The 19,568-nt window shown below is 38.5% G+C and overlaps 1 protein-coding gene and 1 pseudogene across 1 annotated transcript in view; both read left to right on the top strand.

Annotated features, from left to right (window-relative positions):
• Positions 1-16,480, top strand: part of CC2D2A (coiled-coil and C2 domain containing 2A) — a 136,881-nt gene extending 120,401 nt beyond the window's left edge. Inside the window, exons 34-39 of the mRNA XM_029948558.1 lie at positions 255-368; positions 1,842-1,976; positions 11,527-11,649; positions 12,980-13,038; positions 14,791-14,968; positions 16,162-16,480. Coding sequence (XP_029804418.1) covers positions 255-368; positions 1,842-1,976; positions 11,527-11,649; positions 12,980-13,038; positions 14,791-14,968; positions 16,162-16,350 — 798 coding nt within the window. The 3' untranslated portion in view covers positions 16,351-16,480. The remainder of the gene's footprint in view (positions 1-254; positions 369-1,841; positions 1,977-11,526; positions 11,650-12,979; positions 13,039-14,790; positions 14,969-16,161) is intronic.
• Positions 13,812-13,932, top strand: LOC115302791 (annotated as a pseudogene).
• Positions 16,481-19,568: the final 3,088 nt, after the last annotated feature.

The raw sequence follows: 19,568 nt of genomic DNA, 5'->3' as shown, positions 1-19,568 counted from the left end.
TCACCAACCCAGTGTTGATTCTAGAAATCCATGTAATCAATGTCAGAGAAAATACTATGTCTGCTCAAAGTGTTCTATATTTTTCATTTTTAATGAATTTAAAACATAGTATCAAAATATGGAAAAAGATTTTTTAGATAGTTCTATTTATACTTTAAGGCACTAATTTCAACAGTGACTTGAAAAATCCCGTATGTCCAATCCAGAATGAAGCAGTCAGTCAACACGATGTAATTTTTCTCTTCTTCCTTCAGCAATTTCTTGATCTCCTGGCAGGAGACGAAGAAGAGCATGCCGTGTTACTATGTAATTACTTTCTCTTCCTGGGTAAAAAGGCCTGGCTGGTGGTGGGCAGCGCTATTCCTGAGGTAAGACCACACAGGCTGCTCCCACAGAGGCGTGGAGTTATCTAAGGCGGCTGTTAGGTTCCAGAGCATGAACAGTACTAACCTGCATAGCAATCTTTTGAGCTGCAAGGAAAGCGGCCCAGAGATTCCACGATGAGCAGAGAGAACCACTGATAAGACTATTGGATTCTGGATTCTGATCAATGCTTCAGATTAGGGGCCTTTTTTTAATTTTTTTATTTTTTTGGCAAATCTGAACCCTTTACCACTCAAAGGCCCCACCTGACTCTATCGTTTTAGCATGAGCCCCCACCTGCCCGTGTTACTGAGAATTCTCATTCCCTTAGTGATCTAGTGTGACTCGTGCGAAGGAGCAAAGCGATCTGAAGAAGTGTGGCAAGGTGACAGGTCTCTCTTTTCATGCCCGCTGCTTCCTCAGCATCTGCCTCTAACCAGCAGGCACAGCAGAACGGAGCAGATCACCACAGGAGCAAAGAAAAGAATGTCAGCAGCTATATTTTGATATTATTATTGTTAATTTTATTAGACTGGAGAGAGTAACGATTAGAATTTGTTTCCCCAAGCCACTCCAAATATCCCTCAGTTTGGGGCACGTGAGGAGAATGTGTTGTATGACTTTAGAAAATTCATGTGAATTGAAGCAGTTTATCCAAAGAGCGTATCAAAAAGAGGCTACAGTGTTCCAGGAATCCTCGGGGATTAAGTAGCAGGAGCTGCCACTAGGCAGGTAGTATCACACCCAAAACACTAATTCATTCTCCGCTGTCATCACCCAGGGAGCCTGGTAAAAGGAAAGGAACACTATGCTAGAAAGTCACAAGACCTGAGTTCAGGCCTCTGCCTATTCCGCATGAGCTGCGTGGCTCTAAGCAAGTCAATTCGCAACACTGTGCTTTTAAGGAAACTAGGATAATTTTTACCCTGCCTTCCCTAGAAGGCTATGGCGAAGATCAAAGGAAATCCATACAGCAGCAGGAAATGAATAAATGTTTGCCAAAAAAGCCCCCAAAAACCAAAAAAGGAAACCTAGTAATACTCAAGTATTCTGAGTAAAAAGTTAAAGTACTTCTTCAGGCTCCAACCCCCAAACTCACCCACCCCCTAGGCGTATTCACTCTTAACAGTTGGGTATGTTTTTTGAAACATCTACGCATTTACATAATTATAAAACTGTATCAAATACTAGTTTAATGTAGTACGCAGGCACAATAGTTAGCCTTCTAAATACTTAAATCTATTATCCCTATTTGGTCTACTACACTGCACTAGCAGATGCATGCATTTTGCAAAAAGGAACATTTGATATTATTTCTTAAATCCAGTGAAACCTAGAACTTCAAACAAATTTCCACCATTAGCCATGAATTTTCGAAATTAGGGGTCCAACTAAAATAATGAATTGTGTGTGCAAACTAATCTTGATTTCAATTGGATAATTAGTTGAAGGTTGTTTTAATGACTATTTTCCTTCAGGGACCAACTGCCTATGTCCTAACTCGGGAGCAAAGTCACTATTTAATATGGAATCCCTGCAGCGGACATTTTTACGGACAATTTGATACATTCTGTCCCTTAAAAAGTGTGGGCTGTTTAGTAGGTCCTGATAATGTAAGTATTACCATTGGATGGCTTTTTTTGATCATCCTGATTTAATATTTTATGTATCAAAAATCTTGTATATAATCATATACATATACCAGTTAAATGAGTATCAAAAACAGTGACAATAATAATAACTTTCAGTTGAATTAGTCGCTTGATCTGCTAAGACGCAGAATGAGGTTAAGGAAATAATACAGAACTTGTACGCAGAGGACCCGAGTATGTGTTCTTGGTCTGTCCTCAGTGTGTTTTGAGAGCTAAGTCAGACAAATTGATCACCTACGAAAACCGGGTCCCTCCCTTCCATCCTCCTTTCCTTCCTTCTTTCCCCTCATTCCCCTTTCCATTACCTTTTAAAAGACAGATTCCCAGTACCACCAGGTGATTCTGGTTACACCCAGTTTTGGAGGCAAACTTAATTATGAAGGGTACTGTATAAGATAGTGGTTAAAAACAGGAGTTATGAGGTCAGACTACCTGAGATTAAACTTCAATTTCATCACTTAATAGCTGTGTGAGCTTGGGAAACTTTCTTATGTCTTACAGCCTCAGCTTCTTTGTTGGTAAAATGGACGTAACAATGGTAGCAATTATGTTGTAGAGTGTTGTAAGCTGTGAAAGAGATGACCAATGTAAAGCAGCTAACAAACAGGGACAACTCTTTACTAGCTGCTGTCATTGTTTTCATCATCATCCTCTCTACTTAGTGGTCTCTGAACTTTAGGCATCTGTCAGAAAAATAATTTGAGCATGCATCCCCAATGTGCATTTTTTACTGAAGTACAATAAACATAGTGTTATACTAGTTTCAGGTGTACAATATGATGATTCAATAATTCTATAGATTACGTAGTACTCATCTTAAGAAATGTGCTCTTGATCCCCTTTTATCTATTTCACCCATCCCCCAACCCACCTCCCCTCCAGCGGCCACCAGTTAGTTCTCTGTATTTAAGAGTCTGGGGATTTTTTTGGTCTCTGTCGTATTTCTTAAATTCCACATATGCTTAAAGTCATATGGTATTGGTTTTTCTCTGTTTGACTTATCTCACCTAGCATTATACCCTCTAGGTCCATCCAAGTTATCACAAATGACAAGATCGCATTCATTTCTATGCCTCAGTAATATTCCATTGTATATATATGGACCACATCTTCTTTATCCATTTATCAGTGGACGCTTGAGTTCTTTCCATATCTTGGCTATTGTAGGTAGTGTAGCACTAGCTAGTGTGTTGTAGCTAGTGCTAAAATAAGTAAAAGAGGTGAATATATCTTTTCAATTTGTTTTCATTTTCTTTGTGTAAATTCCCAGTAGTGGAATTACTAGATCACATGATAATTCCTTTTCCTCTACATCCTTGTCAATACTTATTATTTCTTGTCTTTTTGATTTAGTCATTCTGACAGGGGTAAGGGATATCTGTGTGTGTTTTTATAATGTTCAAATAGCATTTCATGAACCACAAATGTACTATATTTATAGAATATATTTTTTTAAGTTAGACGCATTTTTATTATTTCAAGTATTTAATTCCACTTAGTTAACATAGTGTTATATTAGTTTCCAGTGTACAATATAGTAATTCAGTACTTCCATACCTCACCCTGTATTCATCAGAAATGCACTTCTTAATGCCCATCGCCTGTTTAACCCATCCCCGACCTGCCTACCCTCTGGTCATCATCGGTTTGTTCTCTATAATTAAGAATTTGTCTCTTGGTTTGTCTCTCTCTTATTTATTTCCATATGCTTGTTTGTTCTGTTTCCTAAATTCCACATGAGTGAAGTCATGCGGTATTTGTCTTTCTCTGACCAATAATACTCTCTAGCTCCATACATGTCATAGCAAATGGCAAGATTTATGGCTACATAGTATTACATTATACATATATACTTCTTCATCCATTCATCTATTGATGGACACTTAGGATGCTTCCATAATTTGACTATTGTAAATAATACTGTAATAAACACAGGGATACATATATCTTTTTGAACTAAAGTTTTATAATCTTTGGGTAAGTACCCCATAGTGGAATTACTGGATGATATGGCAATTCTATTTTTAGTCTTTGGAGAAGTCTCCATACTGTCATACAGTGGTTGCACCACTTCGCATTCCTACCAAGAGTGCACAGGGTTCCTTTTTCTCCACATCTTTGCCAACACTTCTTATATTTTTTATTTTAGTCATTCTGATAGGTGTGAGGTAATATATCATTGAAGTCTTGATTTGCATTTTCCTGATGACTAGTGATATTGAAAATCTTTCCAATATCTGTTGGCCATCTGTATGTCTTCTTTGGAATATTCATGTCTTCTGTCCATTTACTAATTGGGTTACTTGGGGGGTTTGTTTTGTTCTCTAGCGTTATCTAAGTTCTTTATATATCTTAGATACTTACCCTTTATCGGATCTGTCATTTGCAAATTTCTCCCATTCCATAGGTTTTCCTTTAGTTTTGTTGTTTCCTATGCTGCACAGCTTTTTTTTTTTTAATGTAGTCTCAGTATTTTATTTTTGCCTTTGTTTCCCTTCTCTAAGGAGATGTATCTAGAAAAATGTGGCTATAGCCAGTATCGGAGAAATTACTGCTGGTGTTCTCTTCTAGGACTCTTATGGTTTCAGGTCTCATATTTAGGCCTTTAACATATTTTGAGCTTACTTCTGTGTATAGTGTAAGAAAGCGGGCCAGTTCATTCTTTTGCATGTCTTCCCAACACCATTTGTTTTTCCCATTGCATATTCTTGCCTCCTTTTTGAAGATTAATGGACTATATGAGCATGAGTTTATTTCTGGGTTCTCAATTCTGTTCTATTGATCTATGTATCCAATTTTGTGCCAATACCATACTGTTTTACTACAACTTTGTAGTACTTCTTGATATCTGGGATTGTGATACCTCCAGTTTGCTTTGTCTACTTGGGGTCTTTTGTGGTTCCACACAAATTCTGGATTATTTGTCCTCGTTCTATGAAAAATGCTTTAGTATTTTGATAGGGATTGCATTAAATCTGTAGACTGCTTTGGGTAATATGAACATTTTAACAATATTTGTTCTTCCCTCCATGAGCATGGAATATTTTTCCATTTGTTTGTGTCATCTTCAATTTCTTTTGTCAATATTTAATAGTTTTCAGAGTACAGGTCTTTCACCTCCTTAGTGAAGCTTATTCCTACATGCTTTATTATTTTTAGCACAATTGTAAATAGTATTGTTTTCTTATTTACTTTCTGGTATTTCATTATTAGCATATAGAATTGTAAGATTTATTTACATTAATTTTCTACCCTGAAACTTTTACTGAATTCATTTATCAGTTCTAGTTTTTTGGTAGACTCTTTAGGGTTTTCTTTATATAGTATCATGTTATTTGCAAATAATGTAAGTTTTATTTCTTCCTTACCAACTTGGATGCCTTTTCTTTGTCTTCTCTGATTACTACGGCTAGTAATTCCAGTACTATGTTAAATAAAAGTAATGAGAGTGAACATCTTTGTCTTGTTCCTGATGTTAGAGGGAAAGTTCTGTTTTTTCACCACTGAGTGTCATGTGAGTTGTGGGTTTTTCATATATGGCCTTTATTATATTGAGGTATGTTGAGAGTTTTTATCATGAATGAATGTTGTACTTTGCCAAATGCTTTTTTTTCATCTGTGGAGATGATTGTGTGGTTTTTGTCCTTTCTCTTGTTAATGTGATGTATTATGTTGATTAATTTGTGAATACTGAGCCACCCTTACATCCTTGGAAGAAATCCCACCTGATGGTGGTGAATGCTTTTTTTTAATATACTGTTGATTTGGTTTGAGGATATTTTCTTCAGTATTTGTTGCATCTATGTTCATCAGAGATATTGACCTGTAGTTTTTTTTGTTCCTTTGTTTGTTTGTTTGTTTTGTAGTATCTTTGTCTGATTTGGGTATCAGGGTAATGCTGGCCTTGTAGAATGAATTTGGAAGCTGTCTTTCCTCTTCTATTTTTTTGAATAGTTTGAAAAGAATAGGTATTAACTCTTCTTTAAATGTTTGGTAGAATTCACCTGTGAAGCCATCTGGTCCTAAACTTTTGTTAGTTTTTTGATTACTAATTAAATTTCATTGCTAGTAATTGGTATGTTCAAATTTTATATTTCTTCCTGATTTAGTCTGAAGTTACATATTTCTAGGAATGTATCCATTTATTCTAAGTTGTCCAGTTTGTTGGTATATAATTTTTCATAATATTCTCTTAAAAATCATTTCTGTGGTCAGTTCTTTCTGCTCCTTCATTTCTCATTTTGAGTCCTTTTTTTTTTCTTGATGGATCTAGCTAAAGGTTTATCAATTTTTTGTTTATCTTTTCAAAAGACCAGCTCCTAGTTTACTTTTTCTTTTCTTTCTTCCTTTCTTTCTTTCACTTTGTCCTTTTCATTGATTTCTTCTCCGATCTTTATTATTTCCTTCCTTCTAACTGTCTTTGGACTTTTTTGTTCTTCTCTTTCTTGCTTCTTTAGAAGCTAATATAAAAATAATATAATGGGGAAGCATGCTCAAATGATTTTTTTCTGACAGATGCATGAAGACTGAAAGGAAGAGATGGAAAAACATTCACCATACAAATAGAAATGAAAAGATAGGTAGGATAGTGATATTTATACTGGACAAAATAGACTTTAAAACAGCTGTAATAAGAGACAAAGAACACTACATAATGATAAAGTGAACAGTCTAAGAAGAGGATATAACAGTGGTAAATATCTATGCAACCAAGACAGAAGCACCTTAACACATAAATCAACTATCAACAGACACAAAGTTAAAGAAATTGACAGTAATACAGTAATAATAGGGGACTTCAACTTCCTATTTATACCAATGGGTAGATTATCCAAACAGAAAATCAGCAAGGAAACAGTGGCTTTGAATGACACGTTAAACCAGATGGACCTAACATATATACAGAGCATTCCATCCAAAAACAACAGATTATACATTCTTTTTAGGTGCACATGGAACTTTCTCCAGGATAGATCATGTGAGGCCACAAAACAAGTCTTAAAGAATTCAAAAAGACTGAGATCATATGATATATCTTTTCTGACCACAATGGTTATGCAACTAGAAATCAATCACAAGGAAAAAAAATCTGGAAAAAACACAAAACAATAAGGCTAAATAAATGTTATTAAACAATGAATGGTGAACCACAACATCAAAGAGGAAATTAAAGGGGTGTCTGGGTGGCTCAGTCAGTCAAGTGTCTGACTCCAGGCTCAGGTCATGATCTTGCAGTTAGTGAGTTCAAGCCCCAGGTCAGGCTCTGTGCTGACAATTCAGAGCCTGAAACCTGCTTTGGAATCTGACTCCCTCTCTCTCTATCCCTCACCCACCCATGTTCTGTCTCTGTCTCTCAAAAAAAAAATGTTTTTTTAATATTTTTCAAAGAAAATAAAAAATACATGGAGACATATGAAAATGAAAAACAAAATGTTTGGGATGCGTTAAGAGCTATTCTAAGAGGGAAGTTTAGAGCAGTACAGGCCTGCATCAAGAAACAAGAAGCTCCATTACATTCACAGATACAAATTGAGGGTTTGTAGCAACTCTGTGCCAGGCAAGTCAGTCAGTGCCATTTCCAACAGTATTTCCTAGCTTTGTGTCTCTGTGTCATGTTTTGGTAATTCTTGCAATATTTCAAACTTTTTCATTATAATTACATCTGTTATGATGATCTGTGATCAATGATTATAACTTGCTGAAAGCCCAGATGATGGTTAGCATTTTTATAGCAATACTTTTAATTAAGGTATATACATTGTTTCTTTAGGCATATTGCTATGGGACACTTAAGAGACCATAGTATCACATAAACATAACTGTAATATGCACTGGGAAACCAAAATATTCATGTGACTTGCGTTATTGTGATATTCACTTTATCGCAGTGGTCAGGAACCAAACCCACAAAATCTGAGGTGAGCTTATACACTTACACAGCCGAAAGTACCATTGCCCTCTTCCCTTTGCTTCCAAAATTCCTCAGTTACTAATTATATCCCCTGCTTCTATATTCTCAGTACATGCAGACATTAACCCTTTTAATAATCTAGTTCCTCTTCCCCTGACTCTGAGAAGTACCATTGTCCTAATGGATAAATAAATCCAGTGGTTTATTCTCATTCCTCGTTCTCCTCTCCTTCTCTATGTCACACGTTCTTTTCATGAAAAGAACACTTTCCCCTCCTTGGTGTACAGATAAAGGACTGTTTGGTTTTCATTTTCTCTGCAAGTTTCTTAGTTTTCTTTCACTGGCTCTTCTTCCTGCTCCTTAAAAAGTAGATGTTCCTGAAGATTCTATATTTAGATTTCTTGCAGTACCACACCTATCATTAATTGTACTTCTATCTAGGTTACCCTGGCAGAGAAATTATAATCCTGGAACTAGCCCAAAAATCTTTGGATACTGATTTTTCAACTGTCTTCCAGACACCCTAGTGCTTTATCAAAATCTCAAACTTGGCAGATCCAAAACTCAAATCATTTCCCCCTTGTCTCCAAAACCAGCTCCTCCTCCTGGCTTCCCATTTCTGTGGATGTCAGTTACCCAGATTCACATCTCAGAATGGTCCTTGATTTTCTCTCTCCCTTACTCCACCTATTTCAAGCCTATTAATAGATACCAAATCATATAGGTTCTACCTGTCCTGTTTCCCAGACCATGCCATTATTGTTTCACCCTGCATTACTATAAATAATCTCTCCAATTCAATCTATTATTTGGTACACTAATGCCTGGTTAAGTTTCTGAACATTCAGCTTTATCATTCTATGGCTTTATTGGAAGTACCTCACTACATACAGAATTAAGAATAAACTTCTCACCTTAGAGTTCAAAGTCCTATATAATGTTACTTCAACTTTTTCCAACCCTATTTCCCACTACTTTTCTACACATTCCCTACCCAACAGCCAAACTGTAATTCTTAAATACCCTGCCTTCTTACAATAATTTCTTGATTTGAATTCCAAGCATCAAAGCCTCCTACATCACTGACTGCCACTTCTATCCTTTCCTGTTTTTTTTATTTCTCCAAATTTGAAAAATCAGATCCTCAAAGCTCAAGTTCATCAACCATCTTTTCTATCTATACTTTCTCCCTAGAAACATATATATACCAATGGTCTCCAAATGTATATCTAGTTCACTTAGCTCCCAGAACTTCAGACTGAAATACCCAGCTATGTCTTCAACATCTTCATATAGATGTCAGACACCTCAAACTTAATGTGCCCAAACTTGAACTCCAATTCCCTTCTGCAGTCTGATTTCAATAAATAACAATTCCTTTAGTGCAGTTACTTGGGCCAAAATCCCTGAAGTCACCTTCGATTCCTCTTTTTCCCACCTCCAATTCATTAGCAAATCCTATTGGCTTCATAGTATATCCAGAGAAGAGACTGACCACAGCTCAACAATTTCACTGTTTCTATTTCAGTCCACACTACCGTAGCAATTACGTGGATTATTCAAAATACCTCCCTAATGGGAAACTTCACTACTTGCCCTTTGCCCCTTCAGTTTAGTCTCAAAACAGCAGTTAAAATGGAAGGCAGACTGTGTCACCCCCTCTGCTTAAAATACTCTATTGGCTTCCTAGCTCACTCTAAAATCAAATACCGGGGTGCCTGGGTGGCTCAGTCAGTTAAGTCTCCGACTTCGGCTCAGGTGAGATCTCACGTTCATTGGTTCGAGCCCCGCGTTAGGCTCTGTGCTGACAGCTGGCTCAGAGCCTGGAACCTGCTTCCGGTTCTGTGTCTCCTCCTTTCTCTGCCCCTCCCCCTCTCATGCTCTGTCTCTCTCTGTATCAAAAATAAATAAAACATTAAAAAAAAGTTTAAAAAAATAAAATAAAATAAAATACCTAAATCTTTAAAATAATCCACAAGGCTTCCTATGACTTGGCTGGCATCACATCCCACCACCTTCCATCCTCGACAGAGCTTGGCCCTTTCTTGCTCTAACTTGCTCACCATCTTCCTTGCTGTTCCTCAACACATCAAGCAGGTTTTGCATCTGCTATTTCCTCTGCATAGATGACCTTCCCCTTTACTGGATATCATCACAATATTGTCTCTCAGCTCTTGCATTTCTGATCACACGTCATCCTCCCAGTGAGAGTGTCTCTGCCCGCCCTGAAATTTCATCTCTTCCCATGTAGTTTTCTCCTCAGCCCTTGTACAGCTAACTGTTGCCACAGCAAAGATAGTCAAAACCCGCCCCCAAACTAAATGGCCTGAGAGAGCGACTCTCATGAATCTGTGGGTCAGCTGGCACAGCTCTGCCTCATGTGTGTTTATTCTTGGACTCAGCAGTGACAATGGCAGAAGCACAAGAAGGCAAGCAGGAACACACAAAGCCTCTTAAACTTAGACTCACAAGTTACACGAGGTTATTTCTGTCCCATTCATTCTACTGGCCTAAAGTCAAGGAACAGGAAAAAGTAGACAAAGTAAGATGGCAAGGAGTGTGAGCAGAGGATGGGGTGAAGAACTGAAGACAATGATACAATCTGCTACATCACGTTACATTATCGGATAATCCCATATATTTACTTATTTGTTCACACTGTCTTCTCACTAGCTACTGCGAAAGGGTAGAACTCCGTTTCATTCACTGCTTTATTCCTAGGGACTGAAATTGGGCCTACACATATAAGATACTTGATAAATATGTTGAATGGACCAATTTACCACTCATGCACAGTCATTCAATATGCCTACTATATGCGAGAAGCTATGCTATATGCTAAAGATAGTGAACAAAGCACATGGCAAATGTACTTAAGACAACAATGTAATATCTAGTGAGGAGGCAGATGTAGGCAATTATTAACAATGATACACACTAATAATAAAAAATAAGCAAATAATTATTGAGCACCTACTATGTAACGGGCATTGTTCTAAGAGGTATAGATAAATAACTAATTTCATCTCCTCAACAATCTTATGAGGTGTGTACTACTGCCCAGTTTTATAAAGGAGGAAACAGAGGAACAAAGAAGTTAAATAAATCACCCAAGGTCACACAGTTAGTAAATGTCAGGGCCAGAATTCAAGTACAAATGGACTGGTTCCAGAACCAATATGCTGCATGCCTCAACAAGGCAGGTGCTATTCAGAGATTACTGAGTGCTGTGGAAGCAGAGAGGTATACACCTGATCAATGAGCAGGCTAGGAGGTGCAGAGCTAGGGAAAGCCAGCCTGAGAAGAGCAGCCTCGCCTGTCTTCTCCTAAAAAGTTTTAATTTTATCAGGAACTATCTTACTTCACCAACCTACAACGAACAGTAAGGCACAACGCAACTTCAGATATAAAAATGTGAAAAATGGCCAATGACAATTGTATGATGTCTGATTATAAGATGCATGCTGGTTTTACAAATCAAAATACGTCAAAAATGTGCATGTTCTCTTGCTGTCTCTCTGCTTCCTCCATACATACATGCACACACACGTGTATACATTTATGCTGCCATATGTGCTAAGTTAGTCTTGTCTTTTTTAGATTTGGTTTAATATTCAACGACATGACTCTCCACTACGGATAAATTTTGATGTCACCAAGCCCAAGCTATGGAAATCTTTCTTTTCAAGAAGTCTTCCATATCCTGGCCTTTCCAGTGTCCAGGTATAATTCTCCTATTAACAATGTAGACAAACAAAAGTGAGGAATTTGCAATCATTTTGCTGGGTAGCCAGATATTTTTGACCCTTAATTCTATTTCTAGATATTCAGTTAAAAATAATGTTTTTCAAACTTAGTTGAGCCCAACTCACAATAAGAAATTACGTCCGTATCATGAACCAGTATATACACATGTGAAAGAAAGTTTTGATGTAATGAGCCTCAGGACATAAAAGTACCACAAAATATATTCCACTTCGTTTTTTAAATGCTGGACTCAATTCACTAAATTAATGATCAGATTTCATGGCTGTTACTAAAACATGACATCAAAGTTCAGGGCAGGAGCCACTAGGGGCTCGTAAAATCAATCTAGAGGGTCCTGGCCAGTAATAAGATTGTTAAGTAGTAACATGAAAATTGTTTACTGATACCTTTAATTTGTTAGCTATATATTTATATGTGTATTATGAGTGTACAGTGTAAAGTATATTTTTTACTGTGATCCAGACCTTTCTGAAAAAAGTTGTCCCAAAGAAATTCTTCCATGTGTATGAAGGCTGTTTTTCATAGAAAGACTCTAATAGCCTAAACTAACTGGAATTACAGAAGGGATAATATATGTAGGGTACATGATGGAATATTTTATGGTAGTTACATGAATGAATCAGCATTAATAAATCTTACTAGCACTCTAAAAATATGCATGGTATTCTCTCTAAATGTAATGTTAAGGGAGGAAAGGCAAGCTGCATATTCACAGTATAAAACTATTGCATGAATAGACTTGTCCAATCACTCTGTACACCTAAAACTCACGTAACATTGCAATGTCAACTATACCTAAAAAACAAACAAAAACTATTACAGAAAGTTTAGAAAATACCCAAACCAAAACAACACATTGTTCGGGGATACATAGATCTGTGACAAAATCCTAAATACATTTGCCTAACTTGCCTGTCTCCACCAGGTGTGATGTAAACAGCAGGAAGGCAGGGATTTTTACTCATGGCTGGACCCCCTTCACCTGTAAAAACGCCTGGCACTCAGTAGTTGTATGTTGAATCAAAGTACTAAAAACAAATTCAGGTCATAGTTATTTCTGTGATGTGAGAGAACAGAGATGAAATTGAGAGAGAACCAAACGGCGCTGTAATTTATTTGTGATACTGTATTTAGGTAGGTCATGGGCACGCTGGCATCCATTATACTATCCTCTGCATCTAAAAGTCTGAGATTTCATAACTTTTTAAAAATACTTAGAAAAGGATGTATAGCTATTCAAATTAAGTGTTTTTCTAGAATTTCTGAACTATTTCCTCTTTTATAGCCAGAAGAACTAATTTACCAGCACACAGACAAAGCGGCCGCAGCTGAGCTACAAGACAGGTCATGTAATGCCCATAAATCCACACGCAATGTCACAAGGAGTGTAATACCAAACTGAACAACTCTCAGCCTGGATCAATAACAGGAGCAGCTAAACTTTAATTAGTGTTTATAGAAAGATACCAAATACAGATGTGATCACAAAAGCCCACAGCATAAAGGGAGGTCACATCAGCATGGTGTGGAACAAACAGAAGTGAGCTCCAGCGGTGACAGGTGGCTTTCCAAAACTTCACCTCAGATTAGAGCTCAGCATCATGTTACTATGGTTCTTGTTCAGACATGTCATAATTCAGCTTAAGACAGGCTTCTTTAGTTAGTAGCTTACTGAACTTCAGTTAGTTTATAAACATCACACACACATGGAGAAAGGCTGGTCCCTATTATATTATTTAATTATATTAAGTCCCAATAATCCCCATAACCCTGTAAAACAAAATTTATTCTTCCAGTTTTGCAAATGTGGAAACCGAGGTTCAGAGAGGTCAACATATGTAAGTGTCAGAGGGGGCTTCTGAGCACAGCCAGATCTTTCTGCCTTCAAAGCCTGTGTGCCCTTTCTACTGTATCAAACCGTGTGAAGAGCAGCATCAAACACAAGAAAATAACTGCGACTCCTTTTAAGTTATTATTACTAGAAGACACCAATTTATTCTCAATTTCAAATTTTAAATAAAGCCTTACTGGAGATCCTCTCCTAGAACAACTCATTCCCCCAAAAGTCTTTGTTGTTTCTCCCAATAGTTTCGGGGTACTGTATTAATTGGAACCACATCGCTTCTCAGCCTTTTGGCTAAGATCAAGTGTAGTATCTGTTCACGTCAGCTTAATTGGAACCACATCATTTATTTCTCCAATATTGGTGAAGTGCATAGCAATTCACCCGTACTCTCTTGCTCAGATCATCTTGAAACCCAGGACAAAAATATGTATAATGTGCCAAATGAGAAGTGGGTCCTTGAGCCACTGAGCAGTGGGAAGCTGGCAGGATTGGTGAGGGAGGCACAGGACACTTTAGAATTCACAGGGTTTTGACTCAAACCCCAGCTTCCTTGCCACTGTCGAGTCCCTCATCCTACTTCTAACTGTCCTGAGGTGAGTAAAATCAGGACAATATCTGTTCATAGTCACTGTTACGATTAATGTTTATTAATTTTTGAGAGAGACAGAGCACGAGTGGGGCAGGGGCACACAGAGAGGGAGACAGAATCCAAAGCAGGATCCAGGCTCCCAGCATCAGCACAGAGCCCAACATGGGGCTCTAACTGATGGACCGCAAAATCATAACCTGAGCCAAAGTCGGAGGCTTAACCAACTGAGCCACCCAGGCGCCCAAGTCACTGTTAGAATTAAATAAAAATGTAAAGAAAGCATTTTGCACAGTACCTGGTAAATAAAAGCTCAGTAAATGGTAGCTATTTTCCTTTATTCTGTGTTTGAAGTTTAATTTTTGATATCCTGCTTTTAGCTGATATGAAAGGTACTGGACCTATAGGATGTAAAGCTTAGTGATGCTGGATATTCTGAAAACAGTTTCAAGGCAATTTAGAAAAACAATCCTCATAAACAGAAATCACAGCACAGGGTAAAGAATCAATATGCAGCATTAATAAGTCCTACAGATATCGAAGGCTTTCAATATAAACCTGCCTAGTGAATGACCATTTCACCTGAGTCCCCACCGCATACAAACTGTATCTTTGTTGGCAAAAGTCAAATCAGCAGAAGATGAAGCTTCTTTTTTATAAACAGGATTGAGAAAATACTCAAAGAGAAAATCATGGACTGGCGGCCACGCCACCTGACCAGGTGGAACCGGTACTGCACCTCGGCACTCCGCCACCTCCTGCCGCTCCTAGAGAGAAGCCTGGGAGAAGACGTGGAGGACGACCACAGCGGAGAGCTGCTCAGGCAGCTGGGAGACTACCGGGTAAGTGCGGCGGCCCCAAACTGAGCCTGCGGACTGCATTTCAAATTGGAAATTGCTTGGGAATGGGTTTTTGGAATCAAAAAACTGACTCTGCTCTCCGAAGTACATAGATGAAACCGCATAGCCTAAAGGTGTAATGAAAAGTTCACATCTCAGTAATAAAGCTATTACTAAACAGCAAAATACCTCTAGAAACTGAAAATGCTAAGAAAGTATGCAATAAAAAATATCTTAAATAAAATGCATTGCCAAAGTATTAGATACAATTAAAATATCTGGCTAAATCCTATTGGGCTTAACTGTGCATAAAGGTGAAACCAACCACTCTTGATCTCCTTTAAAATGATACGATTTTATACTAACTGCTTTTCAATACTAAGAAAAATTCTCAGTAATAAATACGTGTGCCCTCCTGCCTCTCAGGAGTGCTGTGTTCACATCCTACAGCTGGACAGTAAGGCCCAGAGAGCAGTCTCAAACTAAAACAGTAAGCCCTGCTGGCTAAACAGCATGAAGTCAAGGTGGACATTTAATTCTATTCACTAAAACTAGGTTTTCAGTGAGGATGTCTTTAAGGAACAAAAAACTTAATTCAAACAGTCTTGAGCAGTGAAAAGAACTTACTGGCTTACTGAAGTCACAGACCAGAGCGTACCACTCTTCTCTAAGTCTTCCCACCCCGCCCTCCACCGTGAGATGGCACCGTCCTTGGGCTCACTTTGTTCATGGTATCAAATAGCGGACCAGCTCCAGGCCAGTACTCACATCTGCACACATACTGTCCAGAGCAGGAGGGAGCATCTGTGTGCCATTATTCCTACCCAGTTTCCTGAGATTCACTTTGACAGATCAATGTGGCCATGGGGACAGTGTGCTGATTAGCTTAGTCCCGGTCCCTGGAATTACAAACTCTAAGCTATCAGACAGAGGGAAAAAAAGTGGAGGGTGGCTGGGTGCTAACAGCTGTCTTACACACCAATAGACTAGCAGCTAAACAAAAAAGCCATCGGGCTCCTCTCCATTTTCTGTATTGCTAATGTATAGTTGACTAGAAAAGCATAACTAAATAAATGACTTGGAGATGCAGAAGACAAGAAAACTAAGAATCGCCTATGTTTACATGGAGAAAAAAATACAATGAAATCTTCAAGCTTCACTATTGACTATAAATCTTGGTTGTTTTTTTCCTTTAGTTCTCTGGATTTCCCCTTCACATGCCTTATTCTGAACTGAAGCCTTTAATTGAAGCCGTGTACAGCACTGGAGTACATAATATTGACGTTCCTAATGTCGAGTTTGCGTTAGCTGTATATATCCACCCGTACCCCAAAAATGTTTTGTCTGTCTGGATCTACGTTGCCTCTCTTATACGAAACAGGTAATTTTTTCATTGTATATACTTTTTATATCATGGAAGAACTATTGGATATGAGAATAATTGTAAGTGATACTGATCACATCAGAAGGAAGTTATTTGTAAATAAGAAAATAAAATGATCATTTTCAAAATAAGTGTTTTTATTTAGTAGTCTGCCTTGCCTCCTGCCTCCCTGACCCTGAATTCAGTTAAGAGTACCCACAGTTCCCCTCACTAATAGTTTCCTACCTCTATGCCGCTGGACTTACCTTCCACTTGGAAAGCCCTTCCTCTTTGTCTGTCCAGGAATACCATCACACTTTTAAGATCCAGCAAAAGAACACAACTTTTCTGGGGGAAAGAGGAACAACTTTGCAATATAGAGGTTTTATGTTTAATGCTGAATACCTCATGAAGACCTTATCCAATAGAAATATTGAGCAAACATGCACATGTACACAAATGTGCACATATATATATATATATATACACACATACATACTATTGAAGCAATATAGTTTCTTAGGGGGGAAAAATAAACATTCACCAAAAGAGAAATTATTTAAAAATTAAGACAGTGCTATGGATTGAATGTATGTGTCCCCCACAAAATTCCTGTCTTGAAACGCAAATCCCCTATATAACAGTATTTGGAGATAGAGCCTCTGGGAGGCAATTAGGTTGAGTGGAGGCCCTGTGTTGGGATGAACACCATCATGAGAGAGGAGAGAGCTCACTTCCTTTCTTTTGGCCATGCAGACCTAAAAGAGAGCCCTCACCAGAAACCAGATCTGCCAGCACCTTAACCCTTGACTTCTCAGCCTCCAGATACATGAGAAATATATGTTGTTTAAACGACTCAGCGCATGGTATTCTGTTATAACAACCCAAACAGACTTAAGACAGACACAGACACTGCCATACCAAATCATTAAAAAGATTAAATGTAGGGGCGCCTGGGTGGCTCAGTCTGTGAAGCATCTGACTTCGGTTCAGGTCATGATCTCACAGTTCGTCAGTTTGAGCCCCGCGTCAGGATCCATGCTGACAGCTCAGAGACTGGAGCCTGCTTCGGATTCTGTCTCCCTCTCTATCCACCCCTCCCCCCGCTTGCATGTGCACTTGCTCTCTCTCTCCCTCTCCAAATAAATAAATTTAATAAAAAAATTTAATAAAAAATAAAATTTTTTTTTTTAATGTTAAAGGTATTAAATGTGTGTGCTAACACGGAAAGATACACACAAAAGACAAATGCATAAAGCAGGATTTCTCAGCAGAAGCACTACTGACATTTTGGGCCAAGTAATATGCGGATGTGGAGGGCTGACCTGTTCATCAGAGGGTGTGGAGCAGCATCCCTCACCCCTGCCCACTGGATTCCAGCTGCATCCCTTCTTGCCAACTCTGCCAAGATGTGGTGACCAAAAATGTGTCCAGATGTTGTCTCATGTCCTCTGTGGGATAAACTGCCTCCATGTGAGAACCAGTGAGTAGCGGGATTAACTGGATTGGCTAGATTAACATCACTTGCTTTGTCGCACTGTTTAAACAAGTCAGGATATGTAAGTGTAGGTACTTAGAACACCGCTCAGCACTGAGCGCCTGATGTCAGGTACCCCAAGGCATTTTACATTAACTTGTATTTTATTCTAAGAATGAACAGTTCCAATAATTCATGAAATCAATCACAAAACCCAAGGTGAATGTGAAACAAGTATATACCATGTTTCATCAAATACTAAGTATCCCCTGAAGTTAATGTATAAAAATCAGATGTGAATTATGTTGTCTATCTCCCTACACAACTAAGGGAGAGATAGAGTAGAAAACCAGTAAGGCTCCACAGGACAATGCGCTGACACCGAAGTCCAGTTAGCCCGAGACTGCCAAGGCCTATTTAATGGTTTGCTAATACCAAGAAGCTTAGGACAAACCAAAAGAAAAACACCTCAATTACCCGGCACCTCTAAGGAAATTAGCTGCTCAAATTAATTAAATGAAAAGGATAACATTTAAGTCAAGTCCTGAAACACTGAATCATTATTTTTTTCCCGTATTATGAAAGCTTCTCCTCCCTAAATATTATACTGTTCTGTGATTACATGGAGGATAAACTTTACTCATCACTTGATGACGCAGGGCCAGGACTACAGATGAGTAATTTTACCGATTCATGTAAATACAGACTAAGATGAAGTTTGGGTTGGATGGACTCACTCCAGGAGATTTCTTGTAGTTTGTTTTACTGAAAAAGTCCCTAATGGGAACTTTTCAAATCAGCTGTATAACAAACACTTACGGAAATAAAAATACGGCAACTACAAGAGAATCAACCTTACAAAGTAATACTTCAGATGCTGTAAGTGCTCTCTCAGCTCAGATTTCCTCTCAAGCTAAGGGAATCAAGAAATCATTTCTTTGTGCTTATGCCAGACTTTTAAAGACAGCGACGAGGTGCCGTGGAGCCACCTAGGACGTACAAGCTCCAACAAGAAAGACGGTCTGCCTACACAGCTGCCTTGTCCTGCATGCAAGAACCAGTTTGCAAGTGTCAACTGTGACACAATGGGAACCATGGCAAGAGGTGACACTTCAGGTCATTACATAGCCACCCACCAAGAGCGGGGCCTCCACTGCCATGTTTAATTCAAATGATAGAGAGACTTAAAACATGGGTGGATTCGTGGGTGGATTCTCCCTGTTCATATTCTCATCAAATGATTCTTCTTCTTTAGACAGCTGCCTACAATAGTCTTCTCTTTGTCTGAACTGAAATCTGTCTGCTTGTAGTTTGTATCTTTCCTACTCCTCCCACCTCAATAAAACAAAAGAATGAATGCCTGGGACAAGCAACAAGACTTCAACATTGGTTCCTCTTCCACAGACTTGCATGTGTTTCCAACAACAGATGCTGGCAAGCTGCCGACTATTCTTTTCCGGACAGAACACTACACAGAACATAACAGAAAACTGATTCAGGGGCGCCTGGGGAACTCAGTCGGTTAAGCGTCCGACCTCGGCTCACGTCATGATCTCACAGCTCATTAGTTCGAGCCCTGCATCGGGCTCTCTGCTGTCAGCACAGAGTTTGCTTGGGATCCTCTGTCCACCCACCCCCCTCCCCGCCCCTCCCTCATGTTTGCTTGCACACACTCTCAAAAATAAAAATTTTTTAAAAACCAATATGTGTTTTCCTGATGATAGATCTCCACTCCACTGTCTTTTTCATACAGCAATGGAGAC

Source organism: Suricata suricatta, chromosome 1 (genome assembly GCF_006229205.1).
Source record: "Suricata suricatta isolate VVHF042 chromosome 1, meerkat_22Aug2017_6uvM2_HiC, whole genome shotgun sequence".
In the NCBI taxonomy this organism is placed as follows: Eukaryota; Metazoa; Chordata; class Mammalia; order Carnivora; family Herpestidae; genus Suricata; species Suricata suricatta.
The sequence above is the reverse complement of the archived record's forward strand: the minus strand, read 5'-3'. Positions and strand labels throughout refer to the sequence as shown.